At 57.3% G+C, this 18905-nt stretch overlaps 1 protein-coding gene across 3 annotated transcripts; it reads right to left on the reverse strand.

Moving 5' to 3' along the window:
- Positions 1-13: 13 nt before the first annotated feature.
- Positions 14-17250, reverse strand: TNFAIP8L2 (TNF alpha induced protein 8 like 2). Of its 3 annotated transcripts, none has more exons than XM_030542015.1 (2): positions 17123-17250; positions 14-4250 (listed from the first exon to the last, which is right to left on the reverse strand). In XM_030542015.1, exon 2 carries the CDS (start codon positions 4243-4245, stop codon positions 3685-3687), a length of 561 nt encoding a protein of 186 aa, XP_030397875.1. In that variant the 5' UTR covers positions 4246-4250; positions 17123-17250; the 3' UTR covers positions 14-3684. The 3 variants fall into 3 exon arrangements, with proteins under 3 accessions (XP_030397875.1, XP_030397874.1, XP_030397876.1); XM_030542014.1 differs by lacking the exon at positions 17123-17250 and adding an exon at positions 16887-16973; XM_030542016.1 differs by lacking the exon at positions 17123-17250 and adding an exon at positions 10600-10744.
- Positions 17251-18905: the final 1655 nt, after the last annotated feature.

Below are 18905 nucleotides of genomic sequence, written 5' to 3' on the forward strand. Positions count from 1 at the left end.
CACGTCTCCATGGTAAATCATTTCTGTTCCTCCCCTTTATTTCCCTGGTGAGGCACAAAGTGGGTTTGGGTCGGCCTTTGTACAGCAGTGGCGGTCAGCGGGGAGATGCTCCAAAAATGGGTCAGATCCTGCTCCTTTGGAAGTCTCTGGACATTTTGCCCTCCGTTGTGGTGTGTGGCTGGTATTGGCTGATGTGTCTTTTGTCTTAGGCTCTCGATTGCAATGAGTAAGGCCCACGTGACACCTGTGTTAGAGGGAAAGCTGCATAGCTCAGCATGGGGATAGCGGCAGAGCTGTCTGGGAGGGGGCCCAGGCCTGGGATAGCAGCAGGGGGGTGGGCTGTGCATTGGGATTGAGGAGCAGCGGCAGAGTCTGAGCGGGGCTTGAGGCTGGGATAGTGGGGGCTGGGGTGCAGCAGAGCAGTGGTGGGAGGCAGAGCTGGTGAGGGGTGGGGTGTGTCCGGGTCCTGCTGATGCAGTGAGAAGGGGAGATTGAGCAATCAAGCTTGCAGGGATGGGAAAGCAGGAACAGCGCCTCCCCCTGGCTGAATCCTGAGGGGCTCTGGGCCTGTCCCAGCGGCAGCTGCCTGCTGTGCCAGTGGGTCCCATTGTGGCGTCGTTCACTTCGCTGCAGTGACTTGCCCGCCATGCCCCAGGCTGGCCTTGCCTGCAGTCAGCCTCTCCCCGGAACTGGCCGAGGCCCGCGGGCATCGCTGCCAGCAGAGCTGCTCTCCGGTCCTGGCCTCTGCCCCGTGCACCTGGCTTCTGCTAACCAGTGACATTGCATCCCTGCCTGCGACAGGGCAACCGCAGGCTCCTCTGTCTGCTTCCTCCCTGCCTAGGTGGAGTGCCGGTGGGGTTGGACTGACACCCTGGAGACCTCCGCATCCCTGGGGTGCCTGGGCAAACAGCCCTGCTCTGAAGAGCCCCCCCCCCCTTTCATGCCATGGAAACCTGGGTGCTGCAAACCTGACACCCGTCAAACTCATTTCGTGCAGCCCGCTGCACAGTAACGGCTTGTAATTGTGAGGCTTTGGGGGCCACAGGCTCTTTAATGGCTGCAGGGAGCTGCCTTGAGAAAACCAGCACCTTTAGCAGCTCCCCGCAGCACACTGGGTTCAGGGCTGATGTGGCTGGAAGAGCGCCCCCTATTGACTCACCGGTGCAAGCTGCTGGAGCACCTGGGAGGTGCTCTTCCAAACGCGGACCAGGTTGGGGCAGTGCCTAAGCCTAATTATATTCCTCCTCTGATTAATTGCCACCTGACAGGCTGTAGTGGGACCAGCACAGATGCTCATCTGCAGGGAAGGTTTTACTTTTGGGGCCTAATATCTTCTGTAGAAGGCAGCTCCTGGGATGTGGAGAAGCCAGCAGCTCCCCCAGCTTGGGCATCGGTGGGAATTGAACCTGTGACCCCTCCACCAGCCAAATTAAAACGGACAGCCAGGGGTTCCTTTAGTGAGGGTTTGGAGTGCTTTCATTTCTGGGGGCCAGAAAGCAGTGGGCATGTGTTCCCCCAAATCCAGGTTTCTTAAGGGGTGGCCTGTGAGGGTGAAATGGGACAGGCACAGGGCCGTATAGTAGCACCAATTCAGATATTTCTTCGGTGGGGGGTGGGATGTGTGAATTCTAGTCCCTGCAGGGCAGGGACCCAGTTCCACTCTGCTTGTACCCCCCTTCTTCCCACAGGGAGCTGGATCCCATCGGCCATGGAGTCCCTCTTTTCTCTTACCCATGCCGTGTGGGAGCCGGTGTCACCGAGGGGCAGGTTTCAGCAGCCTCCCCCGTGCTCCGCCATCCAGGGCCAGCCTCCCTGTGCTTCAGGTCGCAGTCCCCTTTGGCCTGGCTGCCCCGCGGAGCAGCCGGATCCAGGTTCGGCTCTGCAGCCGGAGCGATGCTCTGGATTGCGGTGGGAGCAGCCGCACTAGGTCAGTCCAGCGCCACTGATTAAAAGGGTTCAGGCTCTCCCTTCCCCCCCGCCCCAGCTCTGCAGCCTGTGGAACTTTGAGCAAGTGCAAAAACTTTGGGGAAGGGGGGGCATTTGTTCCCCCCACTAATTGATGCCACCAGGGCACCAACCAGCCTCTTACCCCAACCATGAGGGGGAGACAAAGCCACATGCTGGGTTAGTGTGAGGCCAGCAGCTGAGTGCTGGAGAGGGGCAGGGGAGGGGAACTCGGGGTGTGTGGAGATCAGGCCAGGCTATCAGAGCAGGGAGGCAGGCAAGGGGTGACCTCGTGCCCCCCTTGGTGAGGGGCTGTTTTCTCAGGGAACTCTGGCTCTGGTCTCCCCTTCCTACGCCGAGAGCTGTTTGACTTCCCCCGGCCTGGGTTGTGCACCGTCCAGCCACGTTCTTGGTGAGCTGGCAGCATCCAGCATGGCAGCAAATTGGGCAGGGGAAGGTGGCTTTGAGGGCTGCATGCCCACCCTTTAACTGTGCCCATGCCAGCCAAGGTAGCCTTGTCTGCTGGTCTGTTCCCAACACGCCCGCTCCGAGGAAGCTGCTGGTACCTTTGCTTGACCTGTGCAGCCCCTGGGTTGCACTGGAGGAAGCCCAGCTGCTAAGGGGCCTCCTGGAGTCATGAGTCTTCGCCTCCCTCCGACATGCCATGGGAGACCCACCGACCTTCCAGCCCACCGCAGGCTGCCAAGGCATGGGCCATAAACTGGGATCACGGCGTTGGGGGGATGAGGGGCTGGGGCAGGAGAGCAGAGTGGCCAGGGAAGGCATGGGGGGGACCCTACCATTTGCCTGCGGGACCTTTGACCGACATGGCGTTTCTGACCCGCACGGGGTGCCCCCCATTCTCACCCTGCTCGTGGCCTCACCTGTGTCTCTGGCAGCGGCCGGGCTCGGGGAGGGAAAGTCGTAAACTCTCCATGGCTGAAGCTAAGCTCCTAATCCTGAGCTTATTGTGGGGCAGAGCTCCATTGAGTGCAGCCCTGGGGACTAGACCTCACTGCTGGGGACCCATGTGGCAAGGACGGGCTCACGCCGGTGGCTGGTCCCTTCCCCTGGGCGTCGCATTTATGTGCAATTGACATAAAAGCTCAGAATCTGCCACCCGGCTCTGTTTTGCTGGCTCGGTGGAGCCTCAACTGATCCCTTTGGCCACGGGCAACCCTGCGATGAGGAGTGTTTGGGGGAGGGATTTGATCTGTTGCCTTCATCGGCCCAGCTCCCTAATGTCCTGCAGTGGGAGCTGAACCCAGCCCCACCTCCGCCGGCCTTACAAACTGTACCATCAAGGGGTAACTGCCCAGGCCGAACCTGGTGCCCCCACCCCCCCCGCAGCAGATCCCCCGCTCAACACGGCGAGGCAGGCGTAACAACGCCAAGATGAGTGCGTACAAAAATAACCGCTCTGCAAGTGTCACTGACGGGGAGATAGAGTCGGGGGCTGGGCGGCCCAATCCATGAGGGCGTGGAGAGGACTGGGACGGATGCAGAGAGCACGGATGGCTCTGAGTGCAAGTGGGACATGCCCGAGTCTTGATTGTCCTGTGGGATCATCCAGTTCTCCATCCCCTATAAACCTGAATGTCCTTGCTCCTTGGCTAGGATTTCCATAGGTGCCTAAGGGAGTAAAGTGTTTCCAGGCCCCCATGGGATACAAACCCCCAACTCCCATAATCTTTTGCTGGCTGAGGAGGAGGAGTAAGGCAAGGCCCCCTCCCACCCCGCTCACAGCTTCCCCTCCTCTATCAGCTTGTTCAAGCCCTGGCAGATCTTCTGCAGGTGGGGCCGGTAGGGCTCCCCGGGGCTGTAGAGCTGGCTGAGCAGGTCGCCGTTGGCGAAGTGGTCAAAGACGTGGCGGATGCGGCCGTGGGACTTGGCCGTCAGGTGCTTCTCCACCAGCTGCAGCAGCATATCCCGGCAGTCCTGCAGCAGCTGGGTCAGCACGCCCGGCTCGAAGGTGAACTCCACCTCGTAGAAGCTGACGGCTGTCATGGCGCCCTGGTGCAGCTTGTGTTTGAACTCCCCCGCCAGGCCCAGCTCGCTGGCGCTGAAGCGGTTGTTGCGGTACAGCACGCTGACCTTAACAGCCACCTTGATGAGGTTCTTGATGACCTTCTGGGCCTCAGACCGGTTCTGGGTGTGCAGCTTGGAGACCCGGTACAGCTCGTCCAGGATCTCGCTGCTGGTGTCGTCCAGGAATACATTCGCCACCGACTTGCTGGCCATGTGGCTCAGGATCTTCTTCTCAGCCTGCATGGCCAGGTTCCTGGAGCTGAATGTCTCCATTGTGGCTGCAGGGCGAGTAAAGAGATGCTGCTGTTACGGAGTGCGGGGATGACAGAGGGCTGGGACTCAGCAGAGCTAGCTTTGAGTCCTAGCTCTACCCTGGGCATCTTCCTGTATTTATATGAGGAACTACAGACGTGGCGTGGACAAATTGGAGAGAGTCCAGCGGAGGGCAACGAAAATGATTAGGGGGCTGGGGCACATGAATTATGAGGAGAGGCTGAGGGAAGTGGGGTTATTTAGTCTGCAGAAGAGTGAGGGGAGATTTGACTGCAGCCTTCAACTACCTGAAGGGGGGTTCCAAAGAGGATGGAGCTCGGCTATTCTCAGTGGTGGCAGATGAAAGAACAAGGAGCAACGGTCTCAAGTTGCAGTGGGGGAGGTCTAGGTTGGTTATTAAGAAACACTATTTCCCTAGGAGGATGGTGAAGCACTGGAATGGGTTACCTAGGGAGGTGGTGGAATCTCCTTCCTTAGAGGTTTTTAAGGTCCGGCTTGACAAAGCCCTGGCTGGGATGATTTAGTTGGGGACTGGTCCTGATTTGAGCAGGGGGTTGGACTAGATACCTCCTGAGGTCTCTTCCAACCCTGATCTTCTCTGATTCTATGAGTGTAACGTGCTGTAGTGCTAATCTGGGGGGGGGGGGGTGATGCCCCTTCTTTCCGCTGGCCTGAGCGACTCCTTGAGGGGCCGGGTTCTCTGCCCCAAGTGCTCTGGAGGGCTCCCCTCCATGGCCTCACCTGGCCTGCTGAGCATCAGAGCTCTGACTGCACGACCCCAAGGGAACATCAGCACTAACTTTGCTCACCTTACTGTGGACTGGGGCTAATGATCTAGACTGGAATACAGGGGACCTGAGTTCTAGCCCATGCCCTATGCTGATCTGTGGGTGATTCTCTGCTTTCTCTATGCCTCAGTTTTCCCATCTGTAAGATGGAGCTGATGATGCTGCTGTTCTCTGTTAAGGGCTAGGGAATTTTTGTTACCATCATTTCTTCTCCAGTAACCTCCCCCCCCATCACTCAGCAAACATCCAGGCTCTGTGTGTCTTGTGGACCCCTTTACAGATGGCGATTTGGGGTCATGGCAGACAGCCCCTCTCCTCTAGTGCCCTCTGCATCCCACCCCATTGCAGTTAGCAGCACCGTGTTCTTTTTCTGCCATTGCTCCGGAGCCGGACATGTCCCAGATGGCGGGGGCTGCAGGGGAGGGGATGTGGATCAAACCGTCCCAGTGCAGCCCCAGCGGAGGGCCCATCACTTGCAATTCTCACTTGGAGCTCGCAGACATTTCTGACTCTCAGCAAAGGGCCGATGAGACACGGGCACCCCAGTGCAAAACTGCTCCGGGGAGAGGCTGTGCCACGTTCCCTGTGCACAGATGTCCTGCCTGGTTGCAGCTCTGTTAGCAGCAAATTTATTCCTGGCAAAACCAGAGGCCGGCGGGTGTTAATTCCCCTTGGTGCCAATTTACACCCACTGGGGATCTGGCTCAAAGACAGAGCAGAGCACAGCTTGGGCAGACACAGGGCATGGTTCCCAGCTATGGTGGCCCTGCTCAAGTCCCGCTGCCTTGTCTTGGAGGGGATGCCCTTGGAGCGTGAGCATTCAGTGGCTTGCTTGACCGGAGCGGGAGCAGTTCGGTGGGGTCCTCGAGGCTCAACGCTGCTAAACAGAGTTTTGCCCACTTCTCATTTTGGGGTTCATGACGTTTACCCACTTCTCGTCTGGGGGCTGAAGCGCTGACTTGCTCCTCTGATAAGCCCAGCTTGGCTGCACGTCCCCCCCCCACAGCTGACGTGCATCTCTACCAGCTGGTCGTGCCCAGCAACAGACGAGGCTCTGAAATCATGGCTTGCTGAGGTCCGCAGTGAGGGAGCCAGTGCTCGGCACGTGTGGATTGACTGGAGACATCTGGCAGCCGTTACACCCTGTGTTTTGTACAACTTGACGTAATTTGCTAGACTAACCCCATTCACCATCAGGGCATCTCTGCACCCCTTCGTGCCTCCGATACCGCTGCGCGGTTCATTTACTCACTTCTTTTTTTTTACCACTGGGGCAGTGAATGGCTGTGCTGGATGACAGAGGCTTCTGAGGTGAGGATTTGCCAGGAATTGGGCTGAGACCCACCAGCTTTTGACACAGACTCCCTCTTTTGCACTGTCACATCTCCTTCGCAGCAGTGCCAGTCTAGGCACGAGAGCTGCCCTGGATGTACAGGCCATTGGGGGTGTCAGAGTCCTGGCGTTAAATCCGGATCTCCCCCTCTGTGAGATGCAAACCACTAATCCTATGCTCTGCCCCAGAGTAGCCTCGGCACTCCATTATCAAAGTGCTCTACAAAGGAAGGGCAGTGTGGTTATACCTGTTTTAGAGCTGGGGAAACTGAGGCAGGTGGGGAAACTGAGGTAGATTGACTTGCTCCAGTTCATCCACCAGGCCACTGACTGAGTGGGAATGGAAACCAGGTCTTGTGTGTCCCAAACCAGTGCTCTGTCCACAGATCTACCCTCCGGTCAATGGTTAGACTGGACTCTGCAGTGGAAACCTGCCTAGGTTTAAAGTTCCTCTTGGACCATATTTGGCATTAGGCCTGCAGAGTACACTTAACGGCTGGAGCCGCTGGCGGGGCAGGAGGGCACTGGGCCCATAACCCAGAGGTGAATGGAGCAAACCATTCTCTGCTAGCCCCCTGCCTTCTTCTGAGATGAAGGAAGGTCCAGTGGCTAGGGCACTATCTTAGCAGTCCTGGGTTCAAGTCCCTCCTCTGCTACAAACTTCCGGTGTGAGCTTGGGCAAATCACCTAGCAGCTCAGAGCCTCAGTTTCCCCATCAGCCCAATGGGGATAATTGCTCTGTGTCGTGGGGAAAAATACATTACAGGTGGTGAGAGGTTCAATAATCAAGTAAGGGGGCTAGATAAGTCTATAGAAGACAGACAGAACACCTTACAAACATCTGCAAATGTACCAGACAAATTCAAATGAACAGCCAGGATTTTTTGTATTGAGGATTTGGAGTTTCATTTCTGGGGGGGCCTGATTCTGAGAAAGCGCTGAGCATGGGTCCCCCTGCAAATCCTGGTTCCTTAAGGGGTGACTTCAGCGCAAGTGTTGTGATATTTGGTATTTTTCTTCAAGCCCCAGCTCCTGGAATCCTGTGATTATACAAGAATCTCAGCTTTCATTTAAAAACAAAGTAGGTTTCTAGCCCTTGTGGGGGAAGAGAAAAGCTGGATCCCCACCTCCAATGGCTCAAACCCCTGAAGATGAATAAAAAAGCTTCTTCTCCCAAAATGTATTATTTGTTTTTTAAAATCTCATGAATTTTCAGCCAATCTTGTGATTGGTGTGTGGGGGGGGCTGTTTCATGACTTTTCAACTGTTCAGCTGGGTGCCCCAAAATCATTAGTCACCCTTCTAAGTCTTGGCCCCTGATATTTGCTTTCTGGTGCTTCTCACCCCCAAAAGATTCCAGGCTGAAATGCAGCCACCTCTGGTTCTCAGCGCACAACAATACTGAGCAACTTTAGGGCAAGAAGCACCAAAAACTACATACGGAATGTGGCTGAAATCGCAGGGGGTCAGTACATGGGGTCACTACTAACGGTGAGGGGAGAGTGTCCCCTATTGAGGCCAAACAGCCTGGAGAAGGACATGCTGTGTGGGGGGACTGTGATCTACTGGTTGGAGCAGGATGCTTGGGTTCTAGTCCCAGCTCTGGGAAGGGAGTGGGATCTAATGATTAGAGTTGGGGAGGGGGCTGGGAGTCAGGATTCCTGGGTTCTATTCTTGCTCCCTACAGCACAGCACCCCCTAGCCCCGCATTGGGGTCAGCTGCTGACATCTCAGCCCCACAGCTGTGGCCCTAGTGGTGCTCTGCCTGGATTGTGACACGGCTGAATCAATCAAGCCGGGGGGAGGAAGAGAAGGGTGGATCAGCTAGAGGAAGGCTCCTGGTTAGTCTGCCTGAGGGGCCCTGCTGGGGAAGAGATGGGGGACAGTGCCCTTGCCAGTTTAATGGGGCCCTGGTGGATGGTATTGTTTGGATAATTGCAGATTCCTCCTTGAGGGAATTTCCGCTCGGTGTGAGGTCCCAGGTTGAGTCTGGCTGTCCCCAGCTGGAGCGGGGTCTGGGCAGCCAGGGTTCCCAAGTGTGTGAGTGGAAGGGGAGGAAAAACCAGCTGCTGGATGGAGGGGGCACATCCCATTATAAGCCGTGGGCAGGGCTGAAGCCAGAAAGGGCTGGAGACGAAAGCCCTGGCAGAGGGAGGTTGGGCTTGGCCTCTGCAGATCTTGGTTCTATTTCTGGGTCGGCCCCACTCTGCCAGGGTGGGCAAATCAGAGCATCTCTCTGTGCCTCACTGCCCCGCCTGCAAAACGGGGCTGGGCGCCAGGTCTCATTTTGAAAGAGAACAGTGCCCCCTAGTGCCACACCAGGGTCCCCACCAACCGGGAAGGGAGGGCGCCCCCTACTGAGCCCCCAGCCTGCTCCATGCAGCACAGCGCCCCCTACCATCACACTGGGGCCAGCGCTGACTGCAAAGGACCAGCGCCCCCTATTAGTGCCCCCCGCTACCTGCAGCACAGCACCTCCTAGTGCTGCACTGAGGTCAGCACTAACTATAAAAGGACAGTGCCCCCTATTGTCCCCCCTGCTCCCTGCACCTCCTATTGCCACACAGGGGTCACCAGTGACCCAAGAGGGAGAGTGCCCCCAACTGAGCGCCTCGCCCCCGCCAGCTCCCTGCAGCACAGCGCCCCCTACCACTGGGGGTCAGCACAACTTGACAGCGCCCCCTATTGAGTTCCCCCTCTCTGTAGCCCAGCGCCCCCTAGTGCTTGGGAGGATAAATGCAGCAATGACTGCGAGCAGGAGCGGGTGAAGGGAGCCTGAGGAAAGCAACCAGCCCAGCTCTGCAGACTCCAGCACATGTCGAATCCCATCCGGCCCCTTCTCCCCCGCAACCACAGTCGCAGCCCCCTCTCCTATATAGCTCCCCATAAAACAGCCCCTCTCCAGTTTGGAGCCCTGATTCTCAGAGCTTCTTGGGTCACTGGGCACTCTCTCCTGTAGGGTTCCTTGGGAGTTCGGTGCCTAAATATCTTTGAGATGCTGAGCCTCGATTCCTGCACTTGGGGCAGGGAGGCCTTTAATCCTCCTTTATGTTCCCCCAGGTGCAGGGCTGCCCATGGCCCTTGTAAAGCAGAGCAGCCCCGGGAGAGCCCTGTCCTAATGCAAGGGGAGTGGGGAGCGACTGCCAGGGTGATGCAGAGTTGGGAGGCTTTGCAAAGGGGATGGTGCAGTGAGGCTGGGGTGGGCTGGGCTAATGCAGGGGATAGGGGGCAATGGAGCTGCAGGGCTGGAGCGTCGGTGTGGACGGCATTGCAGGGGGATGGTGCAGAATCGGGGCATTGCAGGGGGATGGTGCAGTGTTGCAGGGGGTGGAGAGGTGCAGAATCGGGGCTGGCATTGCAGAGGGTGGTGCAGGGGGATGGTGCAGTGTTGCAGGGGGAGGGGGTGGTGCAGAATCGGGGCTGGCATTGCAGGGAGAGGTGCAGGGGATGGTGCAGTGTTGCAGGGGGAGGGGGTGGTGCAGAATCGGGGCTGGAACTGCAAGGAGAGGTGCAGGGGGATGGTGCAGTGTTGCAGGGGGAGGGGTGGTGCAGAATCGGGGCTGGTGTTGCAGGGGGTAGTGCAGGGGGATGGTGCAGTGTTGCAGGGGGAGGGGTGCAGAATCGGGGCTGGTGTTGCAGGGGGTGGTGCAGGGGGATGGTGCAGTGTTGCAGGGGGAGGGGTGGTGCAGAATCAGGCCGCTAGCATTGCAAGGGGTGGTGCAGGAGGATGGTGCAGCGTTGCAGGGGGAAGGGTGGCGCAGAATCAGGGCTGGTGTTGCAGGGGGTGGTGCAGGGGGATGGTGCAGTGTTGCAGGGGAGAGGTGGTGCAGAATCGGGGTTGGCGTTGCAGGGGGTGGTGCAGGGGGACGGTGCAGTGTTGCAGGGGATGTGTGATGCAGAATCGGGGGGGGATGGCATACCGGTGCAGGTGGGGGAGGAGGCAGGGGGCACGTTCTGCGTGCATCTCAACAGGCCGTTTCAGCAGTGCTGCCCACGCAGCCTGTGTCTTTAGGCCTCTGTCTCTCCTGGCTTTGGCAAGGAGGGAAATTCCCAGCATGTGGCAGAGCTTGCAGGGAGGGAGCCGAGATTGTCACCCTGGCACCCTGAGGCATCTCCATTTGTGTCACCAGTGGCTATGCTGGATCGATACCCTCCCTCGTGCTTCTGGGCCAGCCGGACATAGGCTGCCCGCCCCACCTCCCTTACTGCAAAGCTGCCAGGAAGAGCCTCTTACCGCAGAGGATACAGTAGTTGCAAAAATGAGCTTGAAGCAAACACTTTCTCTTCCCCTATGTCTGGGCCTGGCCATCTCGCGAGGAACTGGGCAATCAGACTCCAGATTTCTAAGACAGCAGCACAGGAAGGCCCCAACCATCCTCCGGGCTTGGTGCGACACAGGCACAGCGCGAGAGACACTCCCTGCCCTGAACGGCCGGCAATTGAAATAGACCAGACAGCCCTGTTAGCTGAGGCACAGAGCGATCCTGTGATAGGGCAGAGCGAGACCTTGCACCCTCTTGAGTGCTAGTGAGCGCATTACCGACACCGAGGCCAGCCTTCTGGGTGGGCTGGGAAGCTTAATTAATGTTGGCGAAGCTCTTTGAGATCCTTGGTTAGAGATTGTCAGAGATGAAAGTTTCTCGCTGTCTCGCGTGCACACGGCTTTACTTCCTGTTTTTCGCCTTGCCTCTTAGCATAACATCTGTGTGTCTCTTCCTGAGCCCGGGTCTGGTGCTTCCCAGAGAAGCCAGATTTATCCGACCCCTGTTCCACCTTCCCCATTGTCCGTTTGATTAAGACGATGCCATGGGAGCGTGAAGGGGGAGGATGAACATCTTAGCACAGATGAGACCCGGAAATGGGAATTCTGGTAGCAGGGGCCTTCGCTGGCTCTTGGCCAGGGTGGGGGGTGTGAGCCTTTAGGCTCAAATGGCTCTCTGTTCATTTATTTTTTATTTTATATTATTAGCCCAACTGAAAATGCTCAAAAGATTCGAGCACAGTCAGCAGATTGAGGAGAAGGTAGTGCTGAGATGCAACTCAGGCTCCACCCATCAACCCCCAAGCTCCTCCCACAACCCTATGATCAGCGGTGAAATAGTTAATATTATACACCACCATCATCAGGATGCAGTTAGCAAGCCACTGAGCTAATGGAAGTAGCTCAGACTCCGCTGACCAACCCCAAACTCTTACCACAGTTGCAAGGGAGCTGGATATTTTGGCTACAAATGTGACCACCAGTGAAGTAATTAACCACCTTGACATTTATATGTTAATCATTAGGGTTCAGAGTTAACAAACCTATTGACATAAATGAGGTAGTTCAGACTCCACACACTAACCCCAGGGTAACTGGATGCCTCCCTTAAAACGTGCTCAGCAGTGAAATAGTTACCCATGGGGACACTGACCCTCTCATCATCATTATGGTTCAGAGTCAACAAAGTAATTTACATGAACTGGGGAGCTCAGGCCAGCTCCAGCCACCAGCCCCAAGCTCCTCCTGCAACCCCAAGCTTAGCCCATAGAAAGCAACTGGAGTTTTGCTGGCTAAAAAAGCAAACAACCTTAGCATTTGCACCTGCATTATTATGGTTCAGAGTCAACAGCCTGCCGAGCTAAAGGGCATCACTCGTGCCCTCTCTCTCAGCTATCAATTCAGGCTGCCCTATCTGCAGACTCAGGAAGGCAGCACTGCCGAGGGTCACTCTGGGGATGTGATGAAATTTTGTGCCTTTGGCTATAGAGATCTCCACAGCTGCTTGGCTGTGTTTTGGCAGCAGCAGGATCCTCTGCGTGCTGAGTCAATCATCTGCCCCGGGGCTTGGATAACAGTAGCTTTCATTAGGCTGGCTGAGTGACTGCATCTCATCTGGGGAGACTGGCAGCCCTGCTGAGCCGATGAGGCAGAGCGGTGCAGCCAGCCGTCGTGGCAAATCACAGGGGAAGGGCAGAAACTTGCCTTGTGTTGCTCACCGGTGTAGCTGCCACCGGCTGATCCGGTGAACCTGATCTTTAGATACAACTAGCTGTGTGTGCCGGGCTGCTGCCTGATTCCTCTGTTACTGGAGTCCTTTGTCCCATCTCCCACTCCGGCCCAGGCAAGGAATGGGGCCTCCCGGCCAAAGAGCCTGGAGAAGGACATGCTATGTGGAGGGAGTGTGGTCTAGTGGTTGGAGCAGGATGCCTGCGTTCTAGTCCCAGCTCTGGGAAGGGAGTGGGGTCTAACAGTTACAGCGGGGGGCTGGAAGTCAGGATTCCTGGGTTCTATTCCTGGCTCTGGGAAGGGAGTGGGGTCTAGTGGTTAGCGAAGTGAGCCTTAGGGGTCAGGCCTCCTGGATTCCATCCCTGGTTTGAGGAGGGGAATGGCGTCTACTGCTCCCAGCATAGGACTTGAGGTGTCAGGATGTCTGGGTTCTCTTCCCGGCTCTGCCACAGAGTGGCTGTGTGACCTCACACCAGTCACCGCCTTTCTGCTTGCCCTGGTTAAACTCCTGCCCTATAGCACAGAAACTGCCCGGCAGTGCAGCCTGCTCAGCTCCTTCCTGCTGCCCGGTGATGCCTTCAGCAGATGCATCCTCTTCCCCCAGCCTCCAGAACCCCCTTCTGCTCCTGGAAGGATACAGCCATTTGGGAGGAAGCTGGGCTAGCCAGACCAGGGGTCCTGGAGAAGTCATTTGTTCCGGCGGAGGAGAATGCTAGCCCTGCAGGCTGGCTTGAGCTAAGGTGGGGAGGAACTGGGGGATGGGTCCCATGTGGGGGATGAATGGCAGGCTCTGTAAGCGGTTTGTCCCAGCTTGGGGCTTTTCATATGGACGGTGGCAGTGATGTCTAGTGGTTACAGCAAGGGACTTGGGAGTCAGGACTTCTGGATTCTGTCTGGAGGAGAGTGTTTCTAGTAGTTAGAGCAGGGGTGATTTGACATCAGGACTCTGGGGTTTTAGTCCTCACTCTGACTTGCCCTGTGACCTTTGGCACATCACTGGGCCTCTGGGACTCAGTTTCCCCATTTGTACAGTGGCGATAATCCTGACCCACAGGGCCTTTGCAAAGGTCCTAAGTGCCAGTGCAGACCTGGAAGCCACAACAATCCTCCTGAGCCCTTTGCAAACACAAACTCAGCCTGCTGCCAACCCCGGGGAGAAAGCCCAATTATCCCTGCATTGCACCCAGGGAGCCTGAGCCATCCAGGTGAACTGACTTGCTCCAGGCCCCACGGCAAGTCAGAGCCAGAACTGGGATGAGATTCGCAGCCTCCCGCTGCCCCTCGGTCTGAGACTTCCTCCCAGGGCAGAGCCAGCAGTCACAGGTTAGTCACCCCCACGGGGGTCTGACAGCTGACGGCCAGGACTAGTCCCAGCATGTGTCATCGCAGGGTAGGACTGGGAATGGTGGCCCCTGTCCCTGTGCAAACAGTTTCTCACTGGGCTCCCACCGAAGCTAGACAGGTCTGCAAGGAAGTGACTGTCCTGATGGGGTGTTCCTGGGCCTCCGCCAGCCTGACTTGCTGCCACGCAGCCCTGAACCTGAGCGCAGGGCAGTGAACTGCAGCCCACAGCCTCAGCGGCCTGGAGGCAAACGCTCGGGGGCAGGAGAGTTCAGACGAGGGAACAGCTGGGAAATGTCACTGTCCTGCCGGCAGCAAACCCAGAGCAAACTGGAGTCTGGGGGTGCCACAGCTGCAGCACTGTCAAGTGGCCAACCCGGACTCCTGGGTTCTATTCCCAGATAGAGGAGAGAGTGTTAGCTAGTGGTTAGAGATGGAGAGTCAGGACTCCTGCGTTCTATTGCTGGCTCTGGGAGGGGGGCGAGGACTAGTGGTGAGAGTAGAGGACTGGGAGACAGGACTCCTGGGTTCTGTTGCTGGTTCTGGGAGGGAAGCAAGGACTAGCGGTGAGAGTAGCAGACTGGGAGTCAGGACTCCTGGGTTCTGTTTCTGGTTCTGGGAGGGGAGCAAGGACTAGCGGTGAGATTAGCGGACTGGGAGTCAGGACTCCTGGGTTCTGTTGCTGGTTCTGGGAGGGGAGCAAGGACTAGCGGTGAGATTAGCGGACTGGGAGTCAGGACTCCTGGGTTCTGTTGCTGGTTCTGGGAGGGGAGCGAGGACTAGCGGTGAGAGTAGGGGACTGGAAGCCAGAACTCCTAGGTTCTGTTGCTGGCTCAAAGAGGGCAGTAGGGCCTAGTGATGAGGGCTGGGGCCAAGGAGTTAGTACTCCTGGGTTCTAGTCCTGCCTCAACCAATGACTTGCCTACAGCATTTTGTTCAAGTTATACCTGCTCTATGCCTCAGTTTCCCCCAGGATAAAATGGGGACACTTATCATTCCAGGGCTTGTGAGGCATCTGGGTTTTCAGAACCCTGGAGCAAAGACACCCTGAAGTGTCAGACATGCTCTGACTCAGCCGCATGCCTGGCACAGGCCTAGCCAGTGGCTTTGCTAAAACCACACACACCTCTACCCGCTGCTGGCACTGCATACAGCCCAGGAGACCAAATCGCCTTCTCAGGATGGTTTAATTTAGTTGCCTGCCTATTAATATCCCTGACAAGCATCCGGCACAGCGCTCGGCCATCAGAAAGCTAACGGGCTTTCCCACGGGGATACCCTACGGGGGCAGAGTGCCAGAGCTCAGTAATAATCAGACCAAGCTTTTGCCATCAGTAGCTCTCAAAGAATTTCCCCAGGGAAGTCAGTATCATCACCCCCATTACACAGATGGGGAAACTGAGGCACAGAGGCGGGACGTCCCTTCCCTAAGGTCACCCTGCAGCAGGGCCAGGAATAGAACACAGGTCCCAGGCCAGTGCTCTAAGCACTAGGCGACACTGCCTCCCTGGGATGGGGAGCAGAACAGCCACCCATCTTGGCTGACATGCTGGGAGTTGGAGCAGGGATCTATGCTGAGGGCTGTAACTCCACCGACCAGTGGGCTACAATTATCTTATCCAGGGCGATGTCCTGTTAACCCCTCCTCCCCCGGCCATGGGGCGAGCAATGCAGCCAGGCTCCTCTCTCTACTCTGCCAGCAACTGCCCGCCCCGCGCCAACAGCGCCGACTCCAGCTACCTGCGCCATTTCTGGGCCCTGCCTCGGCCAAGCAAAGCGGCATCTTAGCAGGTCTGAAGCCCCGCCACAGTTGGGGTTTACTGTCCCCTATGGGCCAGCAAAGCCCTGACCCTCCCTGGCCCCACTAGCCTTTCACTGCTCCCTGCGCCCCCGCTTGGGGGTGTGGGTCCAGTGCACCTTGTGATGCAGGGGAAGGGGGTGCTGTGATGCATTTATGCTGGGTCAGTGGGTTTGCTGAGATCTCCCTTCCCCCAGCCTCAGCTGCTCCTGCCTTAGGCGCATGGACTCATTCACAACTGTGCACCGGGGACACACATGTATCACCTGGGGAACTAGCCTCCTTCGCGCTCAGAGGATCTGGGGCGGTTCTCCCAGTACTTCAGCTCTAGGGCAGCAGGCAGAGTCTTTGCCCCCCCCCCCCCTCCTTGGGACAGGTCTGCTTCGCTGAAAGGCAGAACTGCCTGTGGTGTGAGCCACACGTGTCTGCTCGGAAGCCTCCTGGCCTCCCCCCGCCCCCGCTTCTGGTCTCAACCCCAGCAGGCAATGCAGCCTGACCTGGAAATGGTTAAACCCTTCCCAGCTGGGTGCTTCCCACCCAAGAGTCCTGACTCTCAGCCCCCGGTTCTAACCCACTGGACCCCGCTCCTCACGCATGCCAGGTCGAGAAGCCAGGAGTCCTGACTCCCAGCCCCACTGCTCTAACCACTAGGCACCATTCCCCACCCAAAAGTGAGGCCAGAACTCAGGAGTCCTGACTCCCAGCCCCCTGGCTCTAACCCACTGGACTCCATCCTTTCCCAGGGCTAGATAGAACCCAGGAGTCCTAACTCCCAGCCCCCCGCCACTCTAACTCACTGGGTCCCACTCCTTACCCAAGCCAGGTCAAGAAGTCAGGAGTCCTGACTCCCAGCCCTCGCCATCCTCCCTCCCCGCTCTAACTCACTGGGCCCCACTCCTCACCTAAGCCAGGACAAGAACCCAGGAGTCCTGACTCCCAGCCCCACTGCTCTAACCACTAGGCACCATTCCCCACCCAAAAGTGAGGCCAGAACTCAGGAGTCCTGACTCCCAGCCCCCTGGCTCTAACCCACTGGACTCCATCCTTTCCCAGGGCTAGATAGAACCCAGGAGTCCTAACTCCTAGCCCCCCGCCACTCTAACTCACTGGGTCCCACTCCTTACCCAAGCCAGGTCAAGAACCCAGGAGTCCTGACTCCCAGCCCCCTGACTCTAACCCACTGGACTCCATCCTTTCCCAGGGCTAGACAGAACCCAGGAGTCCTGACTCCCTGCCTCCGTCCCTGTACCACCCTTAGCAGGGCACAGACCTCCCCTAGCCAGCATCCTCTCCATCTCTGGCACTCCGAGGTGCATTTGGAGAGGAGGCAGGGCAGGAGTATCAGGGCAAGGAAGGAAGCAAGCGAGACGCCTGGCCCTGTTGCAGCACTAACCTGTGCCACGATCCAGCCCCGTGTCCCAGCCTGATCTCCAACCGTCCCCCATTCCATCCTCGGTGACTCAGAGCCGCTGCCTGTCGCAACTTGTTATGGTGGAAACTGAACTGAAAATGACACCCCTCATCCCCTGCAAACAGCCCTCCTTCCTTCCCGACGCACCTCGTTCTCGACGGGATGGGATGCCCACGTGCCCGCCAACCTGCCCCCTCGCCAGCGCAGAAGCCACTCACCGCGTCTCCGGTTGTCACCCGCCAGTTTCTTCTGCTCATACAGGCTACCCTGGAGCAGACTTTGGCATGGAGGAGGGCAAAAACCTGAATCGACAGCACACTGACGAGATAACTTTAGTGAAACTTCCTTGAGGAACCGTCGCTGGGGCCCGCCCTTGTCAGCTGACGGAACTGACTTATTTCGGGGCTTGAACTGCTCCCTGCAGACACAACTAACAGCCGGCTGGCAGGCAGAGCAGGTCAGATATGGGGGAGATTTTCGTTTCCTCTCTAAACTTCCTGAGATCTTTATCTTCAGGCGCTTTGGCCTTGGTTCAGCCGGATCTCGCCAAGACAAGGAGCCTTTACCCATCTGCCTGATGATCACAACAGGGCTGCAAGGATCAGCCCCTTCCCACGATGGTGGTGCTTTTAATCTCCCTTCAGCAGAGAGGGAAACTGAGGCACAGAGAAGGGAAAGTGACTTGCCTTAGGCCGTACGATGAGTCACAGAGCTGGGAATGCAACCTGGGTGTCCTGACTCCCAGTCCACTGTCTTACCCACTGGCCCACACAGCTGGCTTTAATCTTGTTAGTCTTGTTATACAGATTAGGAAACTGAGGCATGCAGCGGGGAAAGTCATTGCACAGGTCAGTAGCAGAGTCATGAATTCCATTCCCTCTTCCAAAGGACCAGGCCCTATGCTCCCTCCAATAATTGGGTCTAGAAGGCTGGAGTCCTCACTCCCAGCCCCCCGCTGCTGTAATCACTAGACCCCACTCCCCTCCCAGAGCCAGGGCTAGAACCCAGGAGTCCTGGCTCTAAGACCTACCTGTTCTAATCACTAGACTCCATTCCTCTCCCACAGCTAGGAAGAGAACCCAGGAGTTCTGGCTCCCAGCTCACCTCCTCTAACCGCAAGACAAGCTCCCTGCCTTTGCTGAGCAGCAGTGACTGGGCTTTGAAGAGCTTTCGCTAGCCAATCAGAGCTGAGGCAGCGTGGCTAACACCGGTGGTACCTTGTGCAGGGGTCGGATTCCCAGGGTGGAGTTGGAATCAGAGAAAAGCCCGCTGAGTTTGCAGGTGTGGGGCCCCGGCTGTTCTGAAATCCCAGCCTTGAGTCTGTAAACTGAGCACAATGGACCTACCCCTGGGTGGGCTCTCACACCGGGGGGAGGGGGATTGTGGCAGCTAAGGGTCTCAAAGCATCTGGCTAGAGGGGACACTGGTTACATGGAGCCTGGCAGAGCCCTGAGCCGACACCCCTGACCCCATGCTGCTTTCTGCCAGGTTAGGCCCCTCCTGCCCAGGGCCGCCTAGAGGATTCAGGGGGCCTGGGGCAAAGCAATTTCAGGGGGCCCCTTCCATAAAAAAAAGTTGCAATATTATAGAATACTATATTCTCATGGGGGACCCTGTGGGGCCCTGGGCAAATTGTCCCACTTGCCCCCCCCCCCAAGCGGCCCTGCTCCTGCCTCCTGCCACGCTAGGTCACACCATTGCTCCAAGGCCATTCCCGTCCCCTGTCTGCCCTGCCTCCCAGATCAGCCAGCCACACAACCTGGAATCCTGTTTCCTGCCATGCTAGATCTAGCTTCTTGTCTGGCCTCTGCCAATACATTCTGCTGTGGAGGGCAGCCCCCTTCTCCCCTATTTCTGCCTGGCCTCAGCTTGCATGCCCTGAATCACAGGTGCTGGTTGCTTCTTGCTGGCCTGGCTATTCCGGAGAGGAACGAGAGTTCAGACAGGTGCTGCGCCGGCTGTCTGGCATCCATGTGACCGTGTCCCTCTGCAAACATTGTG

This window comes from Gopherus evgoodei, chromosome 24 (genome assembly GCF_007399415.2).
Source record: "Gopherus evgoodei ecotype Sinaloan lineage chromosome 24, rGopEvg1_v1.p, whole genome shotgun sequence".
Taxonomy (NCBI): domain Eukaryota; kingdom Metazoa; phylum Chordata; order Testudines; family Testudinidae; genus Gopherus; species Gopherus evgoodei.